General features: G+C 42.1%; 3 protein-coding genes across 4 annotated transcripts; 1 reads left to right on the plus strand and 2 right to left on the minus strand.

The window, feature by feature from the left end:
* Positions 1–79: 79 nt before the first annotated feature.
* On the minus strand, positions 80–10356 carry LOC121545727 (bridging integrator 2). The gene is made up of 13 exons (XM_041856503.2): positions 10095–10356; positions 4152–4287; positions 3931–4011; positions 3724–3778; positions 3192–3286; positions 2983–3078; positions 2779–2886; positions 2592–2677; positions 2384–2459; positions 2114–2196; positions 1274–1922; positions 765–839; positions 80–658 (listed from the first exon to the last, which is right to left on the minus strand). The coding sequence occupies exons 2-12, from the start codon at positions 4233–4235 to the stop codon at positions 786–788; spliced, it is 1467 nt and encodes a 488-aa protein (XP_041712437.1). The 5' UTR covers positions 4236–4287; positions 10095–10356; the 3' UTR covers positions 80–658; positions 765–785.
* Positions 9060–12227, plus strand: LOC121545728. The gene is made up of 5 exons (XM_041856504.2): positions 9060–9245; positions 10390–10495; positions 10798–10904; positions 11297–11469; positions 11694–12227. Exons 1-5 carry the CDS (start codon positions 9098–9100, stop codon positions 11970–11972), a joined length of 813 nt encoding a protein of 270 aa, XP_041712438.1. The 5' UTR covers positions 9060–9097; the 3' UTR covers positions 11973–12227.
* A 2845-nt stretch (positions 12228–15072) lies between these two features.
* Positions 15073–22569, minus strand: LOC121545726 (rac GTPase-activating protein 1-like). 2 transcript variants are annotated; one of them, XM_041856502.2, is made up of 17 exons: positions 22397–22569; positions 21484–21568; positions 21175–21377; positions 20883–21028; positions 20683–20752; positions 20468–20521; positions 20298–20378; positions 19514–19631; positions 19143–19291; positions 18771–18935; positions 18530–18628; positions 18149–18347; positions 17729–17834; positions 17460–17592; positions 17152–17278; positions 16669–16780; positions 15073–16408 (listed from the first exon to the last, which is right to left on the minus strand). In XM_041856502.2, exons 2-17 carry the CDS (start codon positions 21566–21568, stop codon positions 16324–16326), a joined length of 1932 nt encoding a protein of 643 aa, XP_041712436.2. In that variant the 5' UTR covers positions 22397–22569; the 3' UTR covers positions 15073–16323. The 2 variants fall into 2 exon arrangements, with proteins under 2 accessions (XP_041712436.2, XP_041712435.2); XM_041856501.2 differs by having other exon boundaries at positions 21484–21571.
* Positions 22570–22904: the final 335 nt, after the last annotated feature.

A 22904-nucleotide genomic window follows, 5' to 3' on the forward strand; every position in this document is an offset into this window, starting at 1 on the left:
TATTGGGAGGTTTGATGTTGCAGCAACATTGTTGCAGATCTAAAATATTTACAGTACTGACAAATAAAGACACTAGGGGCAGAGATGTTATCACTTTAATGAGAAATTGTATAGAAATACAAAATTCATCAAAAGATACCTCTAGGTTTCCTTTGATTTACATTCAGTCATTTGAGATTTTCAATTACAGCAGTATCACTCAACAAGCCATTATAAAAATACATTAGTTTAATCAATAACCAAGTTCTCCATGTACAATTTAGCACACACAGAAAATAAATGGTTGTTTTCTATGGATTTTTATTACATTTTCTATACAATTTTGCAAACGCTGAATTTCAATTCAAGTCAATTACAGTTTAGTGAACTTGCTGTTTCTCTACAATTAAATTAAAAGAGAATTGGGTGACACAGTTATTGGATTATTGGCACAAACCTATGCAAAGCACAAACAGGCATACCATTCATTTTATTAATAAAAACAAAACAGCTATATTGAAAATATATTGTCCACAAGCAAGAGCTTTCAGATCTTAGGCAGCTGGTGGAAACAGCAGATATTCTTATTTCCCGACTGTAATATTGAGAAGGCTCTTCATTTTTATCCTATTTCCCTTGTGCAGTATTCAGCCCCTCTCCCTTATTACTACAACTAGTTCTGTGAACAAACACAAAACATTTTGACAGTTAACAAATAAGAAAAGCAGCCTTATCCATAACTCATAACTTATCCATAATTATAGTTACTTCAAACAGGAACCAACCTTTTCTTCAGAGATCCTTCATTAAACCACAGTGTTTTTCACATCCTCTGGCTCCTGGATATATAATTTTTCTGCCTAAAAGTAAAAGAAAAGACCAAAGTAACAAGTTATTGACCAGTAGATCAAAAGGTCTAGCAGCAGTCGATGGCATCCCGTTATTATACTGCCTGTCTTGATTAATAATAAATAATATGCCATTTAGCAGACGCTTTTATCCAAAGCGACTTACAGTCATGCGTGCATACATTTTTGTGTATGGGTGGTCCCGGGGATCGAACCCACTACCTTAGCGTTACAAGCGCCGTGCTCTACCAGCTGAGCTACAGAGGACCACCCATACACAAAAATGTATGCACGCATGACTGTAAGTCGCTTTGGATAAAAGCGTCTGCTAAATGGCATATTATTTATTAGAGTAGACCGGCATGTAAATCAAATGTACCACATACGAGAGGCCATAAAAGGTTGCGTCTGTATTTTTACAGTGAGATCTCATCCTGACAACTCACCTTTTGGACAAGCCCAGTGGCCTCTATGTCAGAATCAGAGCCATCAGTAGCCGCTCCGTTCTGCACACCATGGGCCCCAGAGTCCTCATGGGCCACAGAGCTCTCTAAGGTCAGCTGGGGGGTGTCTATGGCCGAGAGCTGGAGCTCAACACTCTCTGAGTCATGTGAGTTTGTCACTTCGGAGGTACTCTCAGTTAATGCAGCAGGGCGTTCTACTTCTCCTTTCTTATCTGTGGTGGAGTGCTGGTCTGAAGAAGGCTCAGACGCTCTCTTTTTAACGCCTTTTTCTTCCTCCGCCAGTTTCTCTTCCCCTGACTTTTGACCACTGCCGGAGGCCCCTTCTTTGGTGGTGTCATCCCTGCTTTCAGACCCAGGTTTCTTCTCTGCAGTAGGACCCTCACTACGGGTGGAGTCTGCATCCAGGTCTCTGGCCTCTGAGGAGGGCTCTTCAATAGGTAGGGGCCGTGAGGAGACTGCAGGGGTGCTGGTGAGTGACTCATCATAGCGAGGACTACTAGGGGATCTGAAGCTGGACCTGTCTCTAGTGAGGGTGCCTGACTTGCCTGGACTATAACTCTGATGGAAGTCAGAGAAGCTGGCCTTCCATGACTTGGGGGACATGAGAGATCGCCTATTCAGAGAGCCAGTCCTGAAAGATATGTGAGAGGGGGGATATGACTACATGTTGATACACTTACTTTTGCTTTGATTACTGTTATGCTTTATAATACACTCTCTGTTTAGTTCATCCCAAACCACAACCCATTGATAGACTCAAATGGATGGAAAGTTAATAAAGAAATAATAAAATGTTCTGGTGAGAGATCCTTACCAACTTACCGATTCAACCCCTTGATGACAAATACCTTGTCTGGATGCTGATCCTTCAGATCCTTCATCACATTCTGCAAATCACTGTTGAACTGAAAGAGAGGAAGTTACACCAGTTCAAGAATAGATATAAACCGAAAGAGCTACGACTTTTGTTACCTAAATGCAGACAAAACAGTTCCGTTCATTTGTATAAACCAAAGCAAAGCCCCACATGACTGTTATTTTTGGATGTGTATTCCCACCCCAGTTATTGAGCATAATATGAACTGCACATACCGTTGTCATTTCCTTAAAGAAGGTGTCCCGCAAATTTGTGATGGCTGTGAAGACTGACACATAGCATCCAATTCGGCTTCAGGAACAAAAGAAAAGAAAAAAACATTATTCATATAAATAGTTTATTAGACACTTGACCTGATTATGTATGTATTTGAATGGTATATCATTCTGCTATCTGGTTCTGTGCTGACTTCTGACTCCTTACCTGTCATAGAGAGCAGGGAGCTCATCCCTCAGCTCTCTGTTGATGCACTCAAATACACTCTGGGCTATGTTCACCTCATCAGCTGCCTGTACAGAGAGAACCACCATGATAAAATGAGTTTCGCAGCTTAGCTTAAATGATCATTGCTGTGCAAATTAAGTAGACAGGGGTATTTTGTCTGTCTGACCTTGGCTATTTTGACATCATCTTTCTTTTTAGCATTCTGCATCGCCTCCAAGTGGTGACGGGAGGAATCGTAGTCAACCAGCTTCCTGCCTCGTTTGGCCACCCTCTCCTGGGGATTTAGAGGAGAGGAAGGATGCACTTGAAAGATAACATACTGTATTTAGGAAGTGTGTGTGTGTGCCGCCCGTGCATTTTCCAGCCTTACCCTGATATCTGGGAACTGGCTCATATAAGACTCCATGGTACGAAGTGCCTGGTCTAACAGCTTCGCCTCATAATCATTCCACAAGAGGTCTTCACCCTGTTGGCACAGGATCATGTTTATTTTTATTTTTTTACAAAAATGTGCATTATAATAACCAACGGAGAGGTCATGCATGTCATCCTTAATAATACAGCGGAGCTATGACTGACCTCTACAATGGCCCCCAGGTCCTCTTCTCCATCCCAGTCCGGCTCATAGACATCATACAGAGACTGGGAAAGCCGTTTTGAAGCTTCCCGCATTTCTGTGAAAAAGTGGACAACATGGATCACATTTTATCAGGCTCTGGGCACCACTGATGGTAAAGCTATAGAAAACCATGCAATTTAGGGACAACATCATACATGTCACATCATCATACATCATGTTTTTAAATGTATGTCAACTGTAAAGTATTTTGTCTGTAATGTCTTTTTCGTTATGTGTCGGACTCCAGTAAGACTAACGGTCGCCATATGCGGCAGGTAGCTTAGTGGTTAAGAGCATTGTGCCAGTAACCGAAAGGTTGCTGGTTCTAATCCCAGAGCCAACTAGGTGAAAAATCTGTCGATGTGCCCTTGAGCAAGGCACTTAAGCTCTGGATAAGAGCGTCTGCTAAATGACCTATTTATTTATTTATATGCGTCGGCTAATGGGGATCCTAATGAATCAAATAAAATATCAGACAGAACAAATGTTTACCTTTGACAGAACTAAGGTAATGCTTTAGATCTTTGTATAACCGGTTCCCATCAATCTGCAAAACAGAGGTTATAGAGTCGTCTGTAGGCTATACATACATTTGGGGCATTTACAGGGGCAGATTTACATGCCTTTGCTAAATCATTAAATATCTGTTAATATTTGTTATTGGTTCATGCATGGAGACTGACTGCCCATGGAGACTACCTGTTGGTCAGTGAGATTTAGGAGGCATTGCTCAAATCTTTCATCTTTGGTCTCCACTGTCTTTCCAAACTTCTGCAAGACCTAAAACGTTGGGAACAAAATACATGTACACATGTCAAGCTACCTCTAATGGCTTGAACCTTTATGCTTTTCTTCTAAAGTTAGATTGAGAGGCATTGGGAGATCATGCTGTGCATTTTATTGAGAAAGTTAAAGCATACTTTCTCCTTGCCCCTGCTCAGTTGCCTTTGGACTTTTTTGGCAAAGACCCCAGCACCTCCTTTTGGACTGTGGCCTTCTGACATACTTTCCCCTTTTCTTTTCTTGCTTTTCCCTGTTGAGTTTTTTTCTTTATCCCTGGGAATGTAGAGATAGGTGAAAGAACAGATTACAAACATGAATCTGTCTGTATAGAATTGAGAGTTCTCATTTGGCAACCTAAAAGTAGTTGATTAGAATATGGTGGGACATATATACTGTCATCAAGTTTGCAGTCATTTACAAAGGGTTCAGTAAGTGCATCATGTCTAAAGTGTATTACTTCTTTCACATAGGATTCACGGTATGTTGCCTGTAAAAACATCACTACATTTAAACAGCACTATCTTTACATCGCATTCACCTTTTATATAGCCATTACTTATGCGGCAACTGAGCAAAAATAAGGAATAACGAGGAATAACCTGACGAAGATCCTTGCAGGGCAGATCGAAACGTTGTTTGTGTATAAAGGTACGTGTTGGCGCTTATGAGTGTGCGGGCTCTATTTATTTTATGGCAACTGAGCAAGAAACATTCAACTTTGACCTTTGTTGTTACGACCGTTGTCATGGTAACATACCTTCTAAATTCCTCCAATTGGACAGATTGCAATGCACTGCTTCCATTTCTTCACATTCACAAACAGTAAGTTGGCAGCTCGCCATACTTGTAGAAAATTGGTAAATAATGACCATGTAATGTGATAATTTTCCTGTTATGGTGAATAAAAAGTTGGCTACAGTTCAACTCGAAACGTTGTCAGATATGTTCTGGTAATAATGAGCTGGCTAGCCAGCTACAGCTATTTAAATTAGCTAGCTTACAAGCTAGCAACAAACCAAAACTTAATTGGCTAGAAAGTAGCTTTTAGTTGCCTGGCTTTCTAGATTTACATATCCCAAATAGCCAGATTTACATATCCTAAATAGCCACATTTTAAAACGAATGGGTTTTTTGGTGCAAAGAATTTAGCAGGTAATATTTGCCGGACCAGGATGTTGGCTGCATGCAGACTACTGTTTTGTTTATACTTTTTCATATTAATGACAATTACACATTTTTTGATGTCCGAGAACAATAATAGATTGTTGATGAGTGCCAAAGCCAGTAAGATGATGAGGTTATACTGTCTGAGGGGATGGCGGGACTTTTAAACATTACAGCAATCGTGAGTCATGACCAATGATGTGTGCATATACGTCATTGGTCATGGCGAGGGTAGGATGGCGGAAATAAAAGTACAGGCTCGTGTCGCGTACAAACCAACTGGGAACTCGGAAAAATACGACGTCAAATCATGACGTCAGTGATCGTTAGGTCGGAAAATCGGAGCTCTAGAAAGAGGCCTTCCCAAGTTGGAATTCCTAGTTGGATGACAGTTGAAATCGATGTTTCCCAGTAGGAGCTCGTATTTTTCCCGAGTCCCCAGTTGTTTTGAATGCGGCATTTGTTGCCGGCAATACCTTTCAGATATATCTATATTGTAATGGAGCAGGTCTCGAACCCTCAACCTTCTAGCCCGAAGTCCCAACGCGTCATCGACTGTGCCCCAAAAGCATGCTCGCGTGGCAGAGTCGATATCCGCGTTTATAAACCCAGGGTCGTTACAATATATATACAAAAAGTTGGCAGCATGCTAAAGTGTAGCTATATAAGACAGTTTTATGACTACAATTCCCAGTCTTCTTAGCGCGCCTATCAGGTCTTTCCAAGTCAAGCCACTCCTAAATACTATTATGGAATTATATAGTCAGGAAGGTACAGGAAGCAATTGATGAGGTAGAGCGGTGAGCATTAATGTGGTTATTCAGGTTCTCTGTAGAGAAAACTCAAACAGTGTTCTTTACCAGGAGGAAGGTGGGAGATGAGGTACACTTGAGGTTATATGGGAGAAACTTGGAGAGGGTGGGGGCCATCAGGTTCCTTGGGGTGTACTTTGACACTAGGCTGACCTGGGCAGAACACATGGAGAGAGTGGTGGGAAAGTGTAAGAAGGTGCTAAATGTGATGCGCTGTCTGACAGGGAATGAGTGGGTGGCGTTCCTCATTGAGGACCATGTATGTTGCATTGATCCAATCTGTAATAGACAATGGTATTATAGCGTATGGTTCGGCAGCCCGGACCTCATTGGAAAGTCTAGATGTCATACAGGGGCAAGGACTCAGAATATGTAGTGGGGCGTTTCAGACCTCCCCAGTGTCTGCACTACAGGTGGAGATGGGGGATATGCCATTGCACATTAGGAGACAGCAGCTGGCAATTAATTATTGGGTCAACCTACAGGGACATGGGGTGTCTCATCCTGCGAAAGGGATTGTACAGGCATGCTGGGAACATGAGCGAGGACAGAACACAAGCTTTGGGTGGGTGGGGAATACCCAGGCGATGGGACTGTATGGAAGAGAGTTTATTCCAACAGTAGCTATTCCTGTAAACCCACCATGGCTACTCCCGCCTCCAGTAGTTGATCTAGAAGTGTTGGAGAGACTACGGAAAGATAGGGAGTGTGTTGATCCATCTGATTTGTTTAATAGACGTCTGGATACTGTGTATCAGGATTTTGTAGCCATTTACACAGATGGTTCAAAAGATCCAAGGACAGGACGTGCTGGGTCAGCATTTTTATAGTGCAGGAATGTGGGGTGGCAGTCAGGAAACATATTACAGATAATCTGGCTGTATATACGGCGGAGCTGATGGCCATACTGTTGGCCTTGCAGTGGGTGGAGGAAGTTAAGCCAGACAGAGTAGTTACAGTATTTGCTCTGATTCATGTGCAGTGTTAATGAGTCTGCAGTTCTTTAGCTCACGTAGCAGACAAGACCTGCTTTATGAGGTGCTACAAACCCATGGCAGGATTAGACAGATGGGTATACAGATAAGATTTACTTGGGTCCCAGCCCATGTGGGGGTGGAGGGGAACGAGGCAGTTGATGTTCTGGCCAAACAAGCACTTAGTAGTGGGGATGTTGATGTTGTAGTTTCAATGAGCAAGGCAGAGGGAAAAAGCCTGCTATATACAGTGATGGTGCAGAGATGGCAGGAGCAGTGGAATAGAGATACTAAGGGCAGGCATTTATTTCAAGTACAGAGGAAAGTCGGGGAGGGGAGGACGACAGGAAGGGACAGAAGAGAGGAGGCTATTTTTACAAGATTAAGGGTGGGACACAGCCAGTTGAATAAGACCTTAAATGTGATAGGAAAGCATCCATCAGGAAAGTGTGATTATTGCCAGGAAATAGAGACAGCGGAGCATGTATTGATACAGTGTGGGCAGTATGAGAGGGAAAGAGAGAGGCTGAGGTCTAGTATGATGGAGAAGGGGATACAGGACATTTGTTTAAATAGTATATTAAGTAGAACATCGTTAGATATAGTCTCAAATATTATTATTTATTTCTTAAAGAGAAACGAGGCTGGCAGGTAGGATTTAGTTTCTCCCAGTCTCTGGCCCACACTACAGTACAGTAGGTGGCGGTAATGCACCATAACGTTGGATGCCAACCGCCGATAAACCCCACCGAATAAGAAGTACTGTAATGGAAGAAGTTAACTTTAGCTGGAAGCGGAAAAAGATGGCGGAAGCGGACGATGAATTGTATTCTGAATCCAATGGCGGTAGAATCAAGGAGAAATGGAGTATTGTCCAAAATAATGAAAAACGGATCAAAGTAGTGTACAGTGATGAGAATGTCCCTTCGTATCTAGGAGGAGTATGGTTTGTTAATGAGGAGCAGCTGAGCAGAGTACCAATCTTGAAGAAACCATTTGAGATATCCAAACTGGTGTAGAGAGCGCTGGGTAAAGTGAAGGCTGTGAGGATCACGAGAGGCGGGCTTGTTTAGATTTTTTGTGCTTCTGCGGATCAGAAGGAACGTGCGTTGCGTCTCACCCGATTTTATACGTTTGAAGTGTTGTGTGTGTCTCTTCGGAACAGGGCACCCCTCAAGGGGGTTACATCTGGCGTCTCGTGGGAAGTCGATTTTGAAGAGATTAAAAATATTCCTGGAGTGATTGATGCACGTCGGATGAATCGTGTGGTCAATGGTGTAAAAGTGAAGAGTCTATCTGTTATTTTGTTTTCTGATATGGAGTCTCTCCCTACTCAAGTGCAGTTGGGGTATATAAACTACAGAGTCAGAGCATTTATCCCAAGACCAATGCAGTGTGATCATTGTAAAGCTTTTGGTCATGTTTCAAGTGAGGAAAATGTGACATGTTGCAATTGTGGTAGGAACCATGAACCTACATCTTTCGATTGCCCGACCAGGTGAAAGAGAATGAGGTGGCCAAAGTCAGGGCTGGCCAGAGCATTTCATATGCAGCAGCTGTTAAAAGGGTTGAGGGTTTGGATGGTGCTCCTGAGAGTCCATGGTGGTGGATAGGCCTTCACTGCAGGCTGCAGGGGTTGCCTTTCACCAGCAGGATCCTAACATTTTAAAGGTTAAGAAGGTGGACTTTGTGGCCTTTATAGCTATGGTGATGAATGGCACTGCCAAGGTGGAGAGAAGGTCCAGGAAGATAGATATCATTGTGGATGCGGCGGAGCGGTTCCTGGGTCTGAAAGATTTCTCGGCGGAGGAGTTACAGCCTGAGAAGGGAGATGTGGAGATTTTAAAGAAGGAAGAGGTGGGAGTTTTGTTTTGGTCAATGTACTTTTTATTTTATTTAACTAGGCAAGTCAGTTAAGAACAAATTCTTATTTACAATGACGGCCAATTTGGGTTGATTAAGTTAGTTTCCCTATCACATATGGATTTTCTTTTTACCTTGTTTTGGTTTTTCAACACGTCCAGTTGGTGGCGGCAATACACCTTTTTGGGTTGTAGTACGCCATAAAACCCACAGAAGAAGAAGAAGTGAACTTTATACAGGATTGTTTTTGAAAAAAGTGGGGGTGGTCCGATGTTGGAATACCAGTTGTTTCAGATTTTACTGGACATGATCATGGGCAGTACGATAGTGAAATGTGCAGCTACAGACCTGGGAATCCAGTGGGCTGGATGGGCCATAGCAGCAGCTCTCAAAACCGAGAAGTTCTATGACTTAGCAGGTAATAACACTTGATTTAAGCCTACAGGTATGTTAATTCTCGCCGAAGCTTTTTGTTTGTTTTGTGAATCGCTGTGATTTCATATTGTAAATGGTTGATTAAATCACCCAGTGTATTCGGTTTTGTCATAAAATGTAAACATTCGTTCGGTCAAACCAAACGTATGCATTGGAATCAGGCAGTGTTTTTCATTAAAGTATAGCATGTTGTATCTGATGAATATCAATGTTACAAAACCACTGTTATCTAAATGGCTGTGTTGTAAAACAACTCGAGGACTCCTCCCTCATTCATAGTTAAGCTTGTTAGTAGCCTCCGGAAATCGGCTTAGTTCATCATTACGACCAACTGACTTCAGTTTTACAAGCCTCCACAAAAGGGTTACAATAAGGCCAGATAATGCTGAAACAATCATCGATTAACTGAGCTTCGAGCGCACCAGATGATTTGACACATGTTCACATTTTAGCGCGAGATTGGTGTTAATTGTGTAGGACTATCGCGAGATGTTTGTCACATTGTTAGGTTGTAGTTCGCGCGACTGCAATTGGTGCAGTAGTCCCAACTCCGGTCCTCGAGTACCCCGTTTTATTGTAGCCCGTCTTTGTCGATCTTCCGACAATAGCAATGGTAAACCAAATAAAGCATCAGTTATGTAAGTCCATGCATTTGAAGCATTGAGTGAGGTAATTGTTGTAGGGTTTTGCATTAGTACAGTATAATAGTGTCGACATCTATATATGAACTGTCAAAGTTCAATGGGCAAGTCAAAACTTATTGGACAGTATGTGCCATTCAGAAATAACATTATTTACTTCACCGTTAGTTATGTAAAACACTGCAACTTACCTGTAGACACTGATGAATGGGCATTCCTTGTCAATGCAACAAATTCAGTACATTTCTTGACAAGCTTCTTAACTTGCCTTCTTGTGCCGCTCCTCTGTGATCTGTCTGTGCTCTTGGAAAGTTTTACCCTTGTACTTTGGAGCCGATTGTCACTCCATCTGTAGGCTCCTGGGTAAAATATTCATTGAACACGCCTTACTGTGCAACTTATGTGTGATAGGGGTGGGCAGAGCCATGTACCATGCCCAAAGGGACAAGTATTGTGCTGATGAACCTTGATGATTGTATTTTTTAGGGTCTGGCACATTTATATTACTCGCCCACCTGAGTCGCTATTGGGGAGGGACTCATCATTTGAGGCAAAATGTGCAGACTGGATTGGTGACAGCATGGGGAGTAAGGTAAGCTTGACAGGGTGACAGCAGGGTCTCCAATCTAATGATACCTGCTATGCCCAACAATGTATTCCCATCCTAACAATGGAGAAGAACAAAAAGCTATAAACACCTGCAGAGCTTTAGTGTTCTCTAACCATTTACTTTTCATTCAACAAAGTGTTGTATCAGTTTAGTAGTCTTATCCAAGGCTGAGGTTTGGCCCTTCCCAGTTGCAGAACCCTCTAAGGATGTGACTCATTAAAGTTGAGTTAATGAATAATGGCAGGGTTAATGTGAAACTAATGCCTATGTTCTAACTTCTGCAGGCTTGGAACATTCCTCTTCATGCGGATCTTGAAGGACGGCCAGGATCGCAGGTTTAACAATGTCAGAGACAGCCCAGGGACATTCTTTGTGTACTGGAGTGTTCAAGGTACTTTGAATCATTATGGTCGCCGGCTTTTCTTTTTCTCACTCAGCCACCACAGCAGTTATTTTCTATCATCCTTGAGCAATCCACTTTAATTCACTGCTCAGTCTTTTCGCTCTTTAGAAATGTATGAAACCAGATTAGAAAAGCCACTGATATCAGGGTATTGTGCCCAAAGGGAGAAAACATAAATGAGGGTTACCATTGGACACTGACCGTACAGTACTCTTTTGAAAATGTTTTCAATTTTGGACCCAGGTGAATGTCTTCTTGAGAGTAGGAGCATTATCTTGACAACATGTATGCAAGTATTATTTATAGATTGGTAGAATAGGCCATTTCTGTGGACTATTCTACCATTGGTTCAGTACATAATTTCTTCCTCTTTATTTCAGCTGTTTGGGTGTTCATGACCCTCCTGCCTACCCTCATCCTGAACAGTGAGCAGCGAGATGAGCCATTGGGCCTGAGGGACTACCTGGGCTGGGGGATATGGGGCCTTGGCTTTGCCACGGAAGCCATTGCTGACCAGCAGAAGTGGTTCTTCAAAGGAGACCCAGATAATGCTGTGAGTGAGCTTGGTGGGCTTCTTTGTTTAGGGGACGTTGAACTTTTATAATTGTCATGGACGCAGTTGGGTAGTTGCAAAGTATTCATCACTACAACATGCTGTCATGCAAACACGACCACTCTCAAACCATTGAAAATAAACGTCCTGTATTTGCATATTAGTTTAAAGTATATTTATTTACCCAGAGAATAGCCTCAACCCAGCCTTTCCATTCTCTCCAGGGAAAGTTCATCCAGAGCGGGCTGTGGGGCTACAGCCGTCACCCTAACTACCTTGGCGAGATACTGCAGTGGTCTGGACTCTTCCTCTCCGCCTCGTCAGTGATGAAGGGTCCCCAGTATGCCAGTGTGCTATCTCCTCTGTTTGTCTGGTTCCTGCTGCGTCACGTCAGTGGCATTCCCATCTTGGAGAAGCAGGCCATGAAGAAGTGGGGCTCAGACCCTGCTTTCCAAAACTACGTCAAGAACACTCCTCTCCTTTGGCCAATTCCCAAGTTCTGATGTGTTACATACTTTCTAATAGGGTGTTCTGGCACAAGGGGAACTTACTGAACAGGACCACTGTAATCATCAAGTACCCAATTTGCTGGTTGTCTTTGATATTCTCATATCGAAGTACACATACACACACAGAAACTTCAAGTTTTAACTTTATGGTGTGACACAAGTCACCCAGATAAAACACCCAGAAATTCTGACAGACATGAATGTTGTACTTGCACAAATGTTTTGATAAACAGGTTTATTTATATGCAATTGCTGCCATACTGTTGCATATGTTTACATCTGATACATTTGTGCTCTTCTGTTTCTCAAATCCACGATTTTAACTACCCCACCCTTTTCAGTTATGTCAAAAGTCCAGTGGTGTAAAGTACTACATAGTTTTTTTGGGTATTTGTACTTTACTATTTATATTTTTGACAACTTTTACTTCACTACATCCCTAAAGAATGTACTTTTTACTCACATTTTCCCTGACACCCAAAAGTACCTGCTTAGCAGGACAGGAAAATGGTCCAATTCACACACTTATCAAGAGAACATCCCTGGTCATCCCTGCTGCCTCTGATCTGGAGGACTCACTAAACACAAATGCTTTGTTTGTAAATGATGTCTGAGTGTTGGAGTGTGCCCCTGCCTATCCGTAAAAAAAATAACTAGAAAATCGTGCCGTCTGGTTTTCTTAATAAGGAATGTGAAATTATTTATACTTTTACTTTTGATACTTAAGTATATTTCAGCAATTACATTTACTTTTGATACTTAAGTACACTGCTCAAAAAAATAAAGGGAACACTAAAATAACACATCCTAGATCTGAATGAATGAAATAATCTTATTAAATACTTTTTTCTTTACATAGTTGAATGTGCTGACAACAAAATCACACAAAAATTATCAATGGAAATCAAATTTATCAACCCATGGAGGTCTGGATTTGGAGTCACACTCAAAATTAAAGTGGAAAACCACACTACAGGCTGATTCAACTTTGATATAATGTCCTTAAAACAAGTCAAAATGAGGCTCAGTAGTGTGTGTGGCCTCCACGTGCCTGTATGACCTCCCTACAACGCCTGAGCATGCTCCTGATGAGGTGGCGGATGGTCTCCTGAGGGATCTCCTCCCAGACGTGGACTAAAGCATCCGCCAACTCCTGGACAGTCTGTGGTGCAACTTTGGTGGATGGAGCGAGACATGATGTCCCAGATGTGCTCAATTGGATTCAGGTCTGGGGAACAGGCGGGCCAGTCCATAGCATCAATGCCTTCCTCTTGCAGGAACTGCTGACACACTCCATCCACATGAGGTCTAGCATTGTCTTGCATTAGGAGGAACCCAGGGCCAACCGCACCAGCATATGGTCTCACAAGGGGTCTGAGGATCTCATCTCGGTACCTAATGGCAGTCAGGCTACCTCTGGCGAGAACATGGAGGGCTGTGCAGCCCCCCAAAGAAATGCCACCCCACACCATGACTGACCCACCACCAAACCGGTCATGCTGGAGGATGTTGCAGGCAGCAGAACGTTCTCCACGGCGTCTCCAGACTCTGTCACGTATGTCACGTGCTCAGTGTGAGCCTGCTTTCATCTGTGAAGAGCACAGGGCGCCAGTGGCGAATTTGCCAATCTTGGTGTTCTCTGGCAAATGCCAAATGTCCTGCACGGTGTTGGGCTGTAAGCACAACCCCCACCTGTGGACGTCGGGCCCTCATACCACCCTCATGGAGTCTGTTTCTGACCGTTTGAGCAGACACATGCACATTTGTGGCCTGCTGGAGGCCACAATGCAGGGCTCTGGCAGTGCTCCTCCTGCTCCTCCTTGCACAAAGGCGGAGGTAGCAGTCCTGCTGCTGGGTTGTTGCCCTCCTACGGCCTCCTCCACGTCTCCTGATGTACTGGCCTGTCTCCTGGTAGCGCCTCCAAGCTCTGGACACTACGCTGACAGACACAGCAAACCTTCTTGCCACAGCTCGCATTGATGTGCCATCCTGGATGAGCTGCACTACCTGAGCCACTTGTGTGGGTTGTAGACTACGTCTCATGCTACCACTAGTGTGAAAGCACCGCCAGCATTCGAAAGTGACCAAAACATCAGCCAGGAAGCATAGGAACTGAGAAGTGGTCTGTGGTCACCACCTGCATAACCACTCCTTTATTGGGGGTGTCTTGCTAATTGCCTATAATTTCCACCTGTTGTCTATTCCATTTGCACAACAGCATGTGAAATTTGTCAATCAGTGTTGCTTCCTAAATGGACAGTTTGATTTCACAGAAGTGTGATTGACTTGGAGTTACATTGTGTTGTTTAAGTGTTCCCTTTATTTTTTTTGAGCAGTGTATATTTAAAACCAGACTTAAGTAGTATTTTACTGAGTCACTTTTACTTGAGTCATTTTCTATTAAGGTATCTTTACTTTTACTCAAGTATGACGATTGGGTATTTTTCCACTGCAAAAGTCAGTTGATGTAGTAGACCTACTTGTATCAGTGCTATTCTCTCTAGTCTGCTTTGGATGATATGCAAGGACTGTTATTCCTTACACCATTGGAAGTTTTTTACATTTCTGAGTAAAAATGCAAAATAAACCATGTAGAGAGGAATAGTGAGAACACGGAAACTGTGGAGTAATGACCTGACCGACTGCAGTAGCATTCTGAATTATCTACATTCTGCTACATGTAACTGCCAAAATAAAGGAAACACCAACATAGTGTCTTTAAAAAAATAGGGTGTTGTGCCACCACAGCTTCAATACAGCTTGGCATAGATTCTACACGTGTCTGGAACTCTATTGGAGGGAGGCGACACCATTCTTCCACGAGAAATTCCCTAATTTGGTGTGTCATTGATGGTGGTGGAAAGCGCCGTCTCAGGCACTGCTCCAGAATCTCCCATAAATGGGTAGATATCTGCTGGCTGATATGGCTATGGCATATGGGTTACATTGTTTTCATACTCATCAAACTATTCAGTGACCACTCGTGCCCTGTGGATGAGGGCATTGTCATCCTATAGGGGCATAGCCATGGTAGCCAAAATAACAGCATGCCCAGCATTTTTATACATGATGGGATATTAATTGCTTAATTAACTCAATAACCACACCTATCTGGAAGCACCTGCTTTCAATACCTTGTATCCCTCATTTGAGCAAGCGTTTCCATTATTTTGGCAGTTACCTGTATTTTCTCAAGTTAGTACCGCAACACAACAAAAGGCAATGAGAAAGACCAGTTTAAATGTACTGTATACCGTTTTTACAAATCACAGATCATACAGCATGTACTTGTACAAAACAACTGGACCAGAAAGAGCTTTGATCAAAGCAAATTTGACATTCTTGTGGAAATGCCACCATTTCTACACACGGGTTCTCTGATGCAGCATTCTATGCCGTTAGGCGTGCAGAACATTATAGCCAGAACCAACCTTCCATTGTGCAAACAAAATGGTCATAAAGAGAAAGTCAAACTGAAGTAATCAATGTCCGAGGACCACTTGGAGTGTAAGCTATATTATACAACACTCAGGAAAGGAAACAGGTGAAGTTTTGTAAGTAAGATGAATATGATTCTTCAATGGCAAAATGTACTGGACTCACCACGCATACAGCTACTTGGTTATCTCTATGTTAGATAATTATAGCTAAAGAACACTGTAGACTTATGATGCTGCATCTTATCGTATTAAGAGTATGTAAAAAAAGAAAAGAAATGGAGTTAAACATGTACGATCAAACTGCTAAAGCATGTAGACATTTCAAAGGTGATTATACAAAGAGACAGGAAAATATATCAAAACAGAAATATAATGCCACCCGCAATAACTCAGTTCAAGCCCGTCTTAAAAAGCTCTATGCAAAGTTGTTTTCTAACCGGTGATGCGCAAATTGCATGTTAGATATATTAATATAAGATCAATCTTTTTTCACCTGCCTAAATTCAGACACGCACATTCTCAACCAATGTTCAAATGTTTCTTTGTAAATATATCACAGGAGGATACTGAAGAAAACCTTAAATTGTATCTACAAACCTAGTACATATCACTGCCTGAGGTTATGAGAAGTCAATGGAAAGCATCTTGATTCGGAGCCAACTTTTAAAAAACATCTGAGCTCCAAAAGAGACCTTCCCTTTTGATTAGAAATATATATATTTTTTTACACACGTAAAAACACTAATCTTACCATTTAGATATATAAAAACACATAACAAAGCATCTGTGGATGCATTACTGTCTCAGTCTTGTGTAAAATTGTGTAAAATAAAACAAGTAAAAATCTATCTATTGCTAGGTATTGAACATTAGTTAACAGAGAGATGCTCTGCAGCTGCTTTGGATTACTTGAGGAGCGGAGACGCAAAGAAGTTTCCCGGGCGACTGTTGAATCCCACTCCCACGACAGACTTGCTCTTACTCCCAAATCTGAAAATTACAACACAAAAAACAGATTAGCATTAGTCAATAGAAGCCAAAGTTAAAAGGGAGCAAATTAAGAACTTGGTGAAAGTACTTATTCAGAGGTCATCTACATGAACTCAAGTCTGTCTGTTTTGTTGAACAATGGCGTTTGCATTGAGACTAGTGACAACCCAAGTCCTTCAGGCAGGATCTACATACACATTGCAGTGACCTACAACACAAATGCTGAATAAGTAAAATGCATGACAGGACAGAGTGCTTACTTGGGTGTAGTCTTACTCAGGGTGGACCTCATGCGTTGACCCAGAGAGCTGGAGGACGGGGTTTTGTTCATCTGGTGGTGCTCTGGAGTGGTGAGAGGACCCAGCATGCTCACTGGAACAATATCAATACACAGTCAACATTAGTCAGATAATATAATAATAATAATAATAATAATAATAATATGCCATTTAGCAGACGCTTTTATCCAAAGTGACTTACAGTCATGTGTGCATACATTTTTACGTATGGGTGGTCCCGGGGATCGAACCCACTACCCTGGCGTTACAAGCGCCATGCTCTACCAATTGAGCTACAGAGGACCAGATTACCAACCTGTACATTTGCATTCGTTTTTAAATATAACATATTTTCATAAATCTTCAATATAATAACACATGAACCTAATCGAGGAGCTGGCCAGAGGCCAGCACTCACATGAGATTTGGTACTGGGTTGCTGAGATAAGGCTTGACTAGGCTCACCTTTGTGGTCAGGGGTATAACAGTTATTGTTCTCGATAATCATGTGATCAGGGTGCGGCTGGTCATGGTCCACCATCATGAACTGGCTCCAGTATTCCACCGGCAGGCCCAGCAGACGCTCAATAACCTGGGTAATAATAGATAACCATTAGCTTCTATTTTTTCCTTAGGAATTACAGCATATGTCTCATCTTCTGCAGGGGCTAGACAGATCAAACAACTTCCAAGACTTAAAATAATTACACATTAATTGTAACCATGGTATTTTTACTGCAAGTTAAACCAAGACTGTTGTTGTAAGGAGTTACCTTGGGCTGGCGTTTGGTGTCCTGCAGTATTGCCATGGGCTCTGGGTCAGGCACTGCATGGCCAACGATGGTTGGCCCAAACACCCGAGCCAGGTTGGTGATGTCCATCTTAGTGTCCAGGCTTTGTGCAACCCTGAAAGAGAATGAATGTTGATCAATAAGGAGACCATTTATGGAGGGGGAACACAGGCAATAGAGCTCAAAGGGTCAGATAGGGAGCAACAATTAAATATAAAATGAATAAGGAGAGCTTCACAGCAGATGCTAACCTCTGAAGATGAATGGCCAAGAAGGCCAGGGTGTCCCTGTTAGCCTGTGGCAGGTCACTGATGGTCTGGTACATCAGGGCAATGCTGTTATCCTCATCCGCAAGCTCTGAGGACAAAGTGAAATGTCAGTAGAGAGCACAGAAGTTGAGTTGTAGACATTTTGATTATTATTTGTTTTACTCCAGAGGAAGAATTGAACATTGCAGGGACTTAGTAACTACATTTATTGGTGACTAAGAATATCATGAAGGAACACAACCACATTTGACTGTATTACTAACCAAAACATTCAGTGTGCCCAAGGACAAAATGGCTATGCAAAGAAACTAAGACACATTTATCCAGTCTACTAGTCAACCACTGGCCGAACCAACCACAGATAAAGTTGTATTGTTTTATCCCAATAGGGCTAACACCCACCTGCAGCCTCCATGAAGGTGCGGTTGAGGCGGAAGGTGAGGAGGGGCTCTTTGAGGTTTCTGAGGAAGTCCTTGAGGAGCCCAGTGATGCAGTTGATATCATCCACCTTGCTGAGCAGCGGGACAGTCTTCCCACGCAGGAACTTCTCCTTCAGTTCCTTGACCGTGCGGTCAGAACCGGACAGCCGATAGAGGCCGGTCTGGGAGAGAAAAGAGCACGGTGAAACTGGGTTCAATCATAGATAAAGCGTGAAACACAGTAAAGAGTTCTCGAAGCTATATTACTACTGTATAAACTAAGCTGTAAAAAACACAGACATTATTCAGCCCAGTGGGAGGCGGTCTGGACAAAAATGTTGACAGACTGGAGACAACAACTCACCTCATGTAGGCCTCTCTGCTCAATCTCATTGACGCAGTGCACCACCAAAGAGGGAATCATTGGAGATTGGACTTGGGAGACGTAGTCTGTAAGCGTGCCCTGGGATGGTCATAAATGTAAGAGAGAGAATGGTTATCCCATTAGAGGACACTGAAATCATGAGATATTGCATGTATCAGAATTAACGTATTGTTTAAGTATTAGAATACAAGTCGAGAATTTATAAGAAACACCCCCGTACCTGTCCAATTTTGACAGGAGTGCCACCCAGGCATGGGATGCATGGCAGGGGACAGCGTTCACGACACTCTGGATGGGTGACCACTCTGCAGTCACGGCACTTCAGGGAGATTTTTCCAAACTTGATCCTCTTGCCACAAGGCACACACGACTCTGGCTTGATTACCTGAGCATGAGGTAAAACAAAGCTTGGTTGATACAATTTCACACAAACCATAAATGTGTTGTCATTTTAACCCGAAAATAAGAACCAAAGCAACATACATTTTTATCACAAAAGCTAATTCAATAAAAGCTTTTTCTGCCTTGCTAAATTCATCTCAAGTCACCCATGTAATAACCCCCTCTGCCTGAAAACAAATTACATTCCTACCGTTTTGGAGACAAACTCGTGAAGACGGACACCCCCGTTGCCCTGGGGCGTGCTGGGTTCCTGGGGCCTGCTGTCTCTCTCTGGCCGGCTGGACTGTTTGAACATGACATCCTCAGACTTTACTGACTCAGAGTCCCACTCCTGTGTAGCTGAACAGGAGGAAGAGAGAAAGAGGTCAAATACTGCTCTGACAATGCAGCTATGATGAGTTATGAACATTTGTCACATTGTCAAGGATAAACTAATGTAGTCCAGCTGCATTCTGCTTCCCAAATAAATATCCTAACATGCTTCAACATAAAAACACAAAAAAATACCATCTTCTATTTTAAAGCTGATCAAATCCACAGTAAATGAGTAAGAGCTGTTACCAGTCTTTCTCCTGCTCCGAGTCCAGTAGGGAACAGCCTCAATAGTAGAGACGGCTTCGATGGGTCCTCCGTCAGCAGGCACGGTCACTGTAGTCTTGGCCACAAGAGACTCATTTCCCTACGACCATTAAACATAACATCAGTCAAGTCACTGTAAACCTCAACAGTATATTGAGTAACCGCTCACAGTTATCTATATTTTAGTCATTTAGCAGATGCTCTTATCCAGAGTGACTTACAGTTAGTGCACTCATCTTAATGGGAAATGTCATCATTTTTCAACTTCATATTAATAATCTCTATCACCACCCCAACATCAATTTATGTGAAAATGGCACATTTCTATGTTTTGTAGTAAAAAAAAATAGTTTACAATTACATCATGTGATTTTAACCAATGAGTAAGCATTGCCTTATAATTGCCTACTAATTGGTTGATGTCATTGGAAACACATTTTTTAATACAAAACATAGAAACGCGCCATTTTCACATATGTTGATGCTCGGGTGGTGCTAGAGATTATTAATATGAAGTTGCAAATGATGTCATTTCCCTTTAAGATGGCTAAGTGAGACAACCACAGTCGTAGTAAGTGCATTTTTTCTCAAAAAATAATTTATCAGCAAAGTCAAGACAAGGAAAAGACAAGTGCATTAAAAAAAGAGTGTGTGTGGGGATATAAGACAGATGTCTTATTTAAGATACCCTTTAAAGAGGTAGGGTTTCAGATGTTTTCGGACGATGGGCATATTTATAGAAATTAAATGAAACTAAAACCTTTACCTTCTCAGAAGTTCTGCCTGTTGATCGTGACCTTTTGGAAGCACATGGGGGACCATCAATGAAATTCCTGGATGCAGAGCGCTGTAATGAAGATGCCAAACATGTTAATAACAAATACAATCCCCCTCTTCATTCACACATTCAATAAATAATTCCAATGAACTGCTTACCCTCTTTTCACGTTTCTTCAGTCGCACAGTTCTCACGATGGATGAATCCCAGTCCTGGAATGGTTTATCAAACTAACATTATTGCAAAATATTCCAACTTATCATCTCAATTATATTATGTATTGGTTGCTTTAGCTCCATACTAATGGTTTGGATATGAGTGATATACTTGATTCAGAGGCTTAAGCATTTAGACATGACAAAGATAAACTTACCAGAGAGTCATCCGTTTTGTCATAGCTGATGTCTGATAAAATGGAGGCAGACTCATCTATGGTCTTCAATCTATGGAAAATAGCTCAATTAAAATGCTGTAACTTCAGTAACCCTTCAGATGTTGATATGTTAATAGAAAAGGCGTTGGTAAGCTTTCCAACTCATGATCAGGAGCAAGGCACTAGCAGTGGGTCCTTACCTTCGGCTGGTGTTAAGGTTGGCTCGTGCCGCCTGAGAACGAGCGTTAAGGAAGGCCAGAGCTGAACGCTGCTCTTCATTCAGCTGGATGCTGTTGCTGGAGCCCTCAGTGATTAGAAGCTCCCGAATCAACTGGATCTGGCGGTCCTGTAACACAGCAGAACACAGGGAGAGGAGTTGTATGAAGCCATTCAACAGTTTATTGGGAGAAGAGTGAACCAGTCTGAGGGTGCCAGTGAAGAGAAGAAAATATTAAGATAGACTGTCTTGTTAAGAATTCTGTGCATACACACCAACTTATCACAGTCAGCTTCTGCCTTCTGGCGGCGGCGGATCTCCACGTCGACTTGATTTCGAGCATGCTTGAGTTTGACTTCCAGGGCTCCCCTCTCCGTTTCTGCCTTGGCAAGCACTTCCTTGCAGGATCCCAGGTCCTGCTCAACCCTGAGCCATTTACGACGGCAGTTCTCAAAGTTGAGGGCCATCTGGATGAACTCTGATAAGAGAAGATGGACAATAAGGTGTGATAGCTTTAAATACATCTTGTCCATCGTCTATATTATTAATCTCCATGTCAAATCAAATTAAACCGAATGACTTACGGGGCTCAATGCTCTCATTGAGTATGTCTACATGAGACCGCAGATTGCCAAACAAGCTGTGTAGGTTCAGCACAGCAGTGTCCATCTTCTGAAAAAAATAAAGGCCACATAGAAACCAATACTGATAATGAACTTCTATGAGGCTTTTAAAAATAAGTTTGCTAAATGTCAATATTGAATAACATCCCCAGGCTAATTGCTAGGGCAGAAGTGTCTGGTGGCGAACCCTAATCATAGAGCTCGCCACCTTGTAGTCCTATAAACCGGAAATGAGTTACTTCTGGTTCGTTCAGCCATTCTTATGGGGAAAGAATAGGGTTTTGGATAATCTCCTAAAATAAGGTTAACACAGGTTTAGAGGATCTTATACGTTTTGTTTTATGAGATAATATCAGTCAGTTAAAATGACCTTTATGAATTATGAAGCCTTTGTGCTTTTTTTTATTACATAAAATCTTCAAAATTCACAAAAAGTGAGGTTAGATTAAGATAATATCAAAACAAAACGTATAAAATCTCCTAAACCTGTGTTTACCACAGACCTTATTTTCGGCGTTTATCCAAAAACTCCATTAATTTTCTCATAGGCTTTGTCCAACGAACCATGGCGGAGTTAGTGCCTACAAAAAGACGACATTACTCTGTACTCTATTTATTATAGTAATCTAACTAACGTTCAAGATGTGACTAAACAGTCTGATTGTCCTAACGCTGATAAAAATAAATGTTAACTTGCACATACAAAACATTTAGCTAGTTCGTAAGCAACAGTAGATTTAGCTAGGCTAGCTAGCCAACATTGTTGGTGATGTAGCTATGATTCAAAAAACTACAGCTAGCCAACAGTTAACGTTAGCTAGCTAGCATGCTAACTGCTAACGTTAATAGAAGAACTAACGTTACATTTACATACCGTTTATTGAAGCCACCACTCTGAGTAATGAAATAAGGCAGGCAAAACCTTTTCACAATCAAATGTTTTGGCACTGGATGAGCAAGTGTGTTGTGTTATTCATTTGTTTGGGTCACCTCACGCTCAGCTCCTGGAAGTGTGTATTCAAGCAAAGCAGGCGCGTTCCATTTCAAATTTACACACTAACCAATGATTATCAAACTGACGTTCTTTACGCAACTGTACGTCAACGCGCACAGGGGCCAGCCGCCCCATAAAAAAGGGTGCCTCTTAGCTCTGATCCAGGATCAGACAGTCCTGTCAAAATCTAATTAAATTGTATTTGTCACATACACGTTTAGCAGATGTTATTGCGGGTGTAGCGAAATGCTTGTGTTACTAGCTCCAACAGTGTAGTATATCTAACAATTCACAACAATACACACAATACACACAACCTAAAAGTAAAATAATGGAATTAAGGAATATAGAAATATTAGAAATATTAGGATGAGCAATGTCGGAGTGG

The sequence above is a fragment of the Coregonus clupeaformis genome, chromosome 30 (assembly GCF_020615455.1).
Source record: "Coregonus clupeaformis isolate EN_2021a chromosome 30, ASM2061545v1, whole genome shotgun sequence".
NCBI lineage: Eukaryota > Metazoa > Chordata > Actinopteri > Salmoniformes > Salmonidae > Coregonus > Coregonus clupeaformis.

What these genes read in the sequence shown, in the direction of transcription:
- LOC121545727 (XM_041856503.2), bottom strand. Translation starts at nt 4,235, where the DNA reads ATGTCAGAAGGCCACAGTCCAAAAGGAGGTGCTGGGGTCTTTGCCAAA. An exon ending in CTCCCTGCTCTCTATGACAG is followed by an intron (nt 2,460 to 2,591) that starts GTAAGGAGTCAG and finishes TTGTTCCTGAAG; the next exon opens with CCGAATTGGATGCTATGTGT. An exon ending in GTCATCAAGGGGTTGAATCG is followed by an intron (nt 1,923 to 2,113) that starts GTAAGTTGGTAA and finishes CATATCTTTCAG; the next exon opens with GACTGGCTCTCTGAATAGGC.
- LOC121545728 (XM_041856504.2), top strand. Translation starts at nt 9,098, where the DNA reads ATGTTGGAATACCAGTTGTTTCAGATTTTACTGGACATGATCATGGGC. An exon ending in GAAGTTCTATGACTTAGCAG is followed by an intron (nt 9,246 to 10,389) that starts GTAATAACACTT and finishes TGTATTTTTTAG; the next exon opens with GGTCTGGCACATTTATATTA. An exon ending in GTGACAGCATGGGGAGTAAG is followed by an intron (nt 10,496 to 10,797) that starts GTAAGCTTGACA and finishes TAACTTCTGCAG; the next exon opens with GCTTGGAACATTCCTCTTCA.
- LOC121545726 (XM_041856502.2), bottom strand. Translation starts at nt 21,568, where the DNA reads ATGGACACTGCTGTGCTGAACCTACACAGCTTGTTTGGCAATCTGCGG. An exon ending in AACCTTAACACCAGCCGAAG is followed by an intron (nt 20,753 to 20,882) that starts GTAAGGACCCAC and finishes TATTTTCCATAG; the next exon opens with ATTGAAGACCATAGATGAGT. An exon ending in ACGAGTTTGTCTCCAAAACG is followed by an intron (nt 18,936 to 19,142) that starts GTAGGAATGTAA and finishes CCTCATGCTCAG; the next exon opens with GTAATCAAGCCAGAGTCGTG.